This window comes from Eumetopias jubatus, unplaced genomic scaffold, assembly GCF_037043125.1.
Source record: "Eumetopias jubatus isolate StellerSeaLion01/CBP00866 unplaced genomic scaffold, mEumJub1_p1.0 scaffold_11, whole genome shotgun sequence".
NCBI lineage: Eukaryota > Metazoa > Chordata > Mammalia > Carnivora > Otariidae > Eumetopias > Eumetopias jubatus.
The window spans coordinates 83,376,497-83,378,492 of NW_028274817.1; the positions used below are offsets into that span (position 1 = coordinate 83,376,497).

The 1,996-nt window shown below is 61.1% G+C and overlaps 1 protein-coding gene across 1 annotated transcript; it reads right to left on the reverse strand.

Annotated features, from left to right (window-relative positions):
- Positions 1-332: 332 nt before the first annotated feature.
- NUDT11 (nudix hydrolase 11) lies at positions 333-1,732 on the reverse strand. The gene is made up of 2 exons (XM_028092967.2): positions 1,704-1,732; positions 333-861 (listed from the first exon to the last, which is right to left on the reverse strand). Exons 1-2 carry the CDS (start codon positions 1,730-1,732, stop codon positions 333-335), a joined length of 558 nt encoding a protein of 185 aa, XP_027948768.2.
- Positions 1,733-1,996: the final 264 nt, after the last annotated feature.

Consider the following 1,996-nt stretch of genomic DNA (forward strand, 5'->3'; position numbering starts at 1 on the left):
AACGTGTGCGTACACACACGCTAAAGGCTGGGCAAGCAGTTAAGGCACCTTAAGAAAAACCCCAAAACCCATGTGGTTTAGGATTACCGAAATCTGTTACAGTGCTACCAAGCAGCGATTTTCAAAGCATCTGAAAAACGTGCAAGTTGTCTGAAAACTGTGCCTGGCAACTGAGACAGTTTGCAAGCGTGATTCAGAGGTCGGCCAAGGAAACAAAAGAAGCCCCCCCCCCACTCCCCGTGAGACCGCACAAGGAGTGAGAGGTGCTCCGAGTACTATTTATTCTAAGGTAGGCGGAACGCAGAAGTCTGTGCAGGAGCGGTAGGTACATACTAGGGATCGCTCTGTGGCAGGGACGGGGCCACGGAGTTTCCACTGGTTGGGGAACCGCCCAGCTTTAGTTTTTCCAGATATTCGGCATGCATAGGCTTGTGGCACTGGAGAACCTTGATCGCATCTTCGATTTTGAACCACTCTCGCTTCCTCCCAATGCTAACCGAATCTTCCCAATTCTCCAGAATCTCAGTGACAGTCAGTACGTACACGTAGGTTCTGTGCTTGCGGTCTTGGTTCTGTTCGAAAATGCCCAGGAGCCGGCCTAACTTCCCCTTGACTCCCGCCTCTTCGTACACCTCTCGGACTGCCGCACCGCCCGGCTCCTCCTCGGGCTCCATGCCCCCGCCCGGCACGATCCAGCGGTCCGGGTACCGACTGCTACTCACTAACAGCACCTCGTCCTCGCGCTCGCTCCGGAAGCAAAGGCACGCCGCCCGCTTCTTGAACCCCTCCGGGTCGTAGGTGCGCGTCTGGTTTGGCTTGCACTTCATCGTCTCAGAGGCCGCCCGCTCCCGCCGCTCGCTGCTGCTGCTGCTGGAGTCGCGGTAGCTGCCGCCGCCGCCGCCGCCGCCACCGCCTGAGGTGCCTGGGAGAGAAAGGGCCGAGGAGAGGTGTAAGGAGAGAAGGCGCTCCAGGAGTGAGCCCCGGGAGCCCAGGAAGCCCAGGGGTAGATGAGGCGGGGGCGGGGGCGGGCGAGGTACGTCAGTCAGTTCGTCCCTCGTGCGGGCCGGAGGGTCCCGAACGCAGCCGCCTGAGTGGACGAGGCGCCACCGCCCCCGCGCCCGCCCCTCTGCCGCCGCCCCGCCCCCGTGCCACCGCCCCCGTGCCGCCGCCGACGCCGCCGCCGCCGCCGCCCCCGTGCCGCCGCAGCCAGCGGGTCCGCCACTCCGCACACCGCCCACCCGCGGCTCCCGCGCGCGCCTCCCTCCCTCAGCCGCCGGCCGGGGGTTGAGCGAGGTGAGGCGCATTCGCGTGCGCGTCCGCGTCCGCCTCCCGATTCACGTGCGCGTTCACGTTGCAGGGCGAGGGGCGGGGGCGGGGGTCTCGCGGCTCCCGCAGCGCGCGCGGCGCCTTGGGCCCACTGCGCAGGCGCCCCGCACCTCCCAGGCTGGAAATCTCTTTCCACGCGGGGTTCAATTCCCGCATTGTGACCGGGGCCAAGATCGCTTCCACGTGGCCCTTTGAGTTGCACTTGGCTGTGGCGTGGCCGGACCTTTCTCCTCATCCTCGCCGGCAGGTTGTATGAAACACATACCCTTATTTTACAGGCGGTAAGGTCAAGGGCATCATCCTTGCCCATAATGAATGCTACCGCCTTATGTTTAGGAGGGCCCGGGGGTGTCAAAATGATCCTCAGTATTCTTGGCAAAATGGTACCTAATCTTTGCTGAGTCATATCATACCCTTTTAGTTCTTGAACAGGTTTGTCCACCTAAAAGGTAAAACAGCCGGTTGTAGTTTATCAGCAAAATGGGTTGATTTGGGTGTAGCAGAGGAATTGCAGTTTGGGGCAGGCAAACTATGGCACCCCATAGGCCAGTCTGGAGATCAGACCAGAGGAACTTTCTCTAGGGAAAAGGAGGCAGCTGGGAGAGATTGCTGTGAAGGAAAAGGCCGCTGGAGGAGAGCGACAGTTCCAGGTGCTGGCGTTTTTCTCATG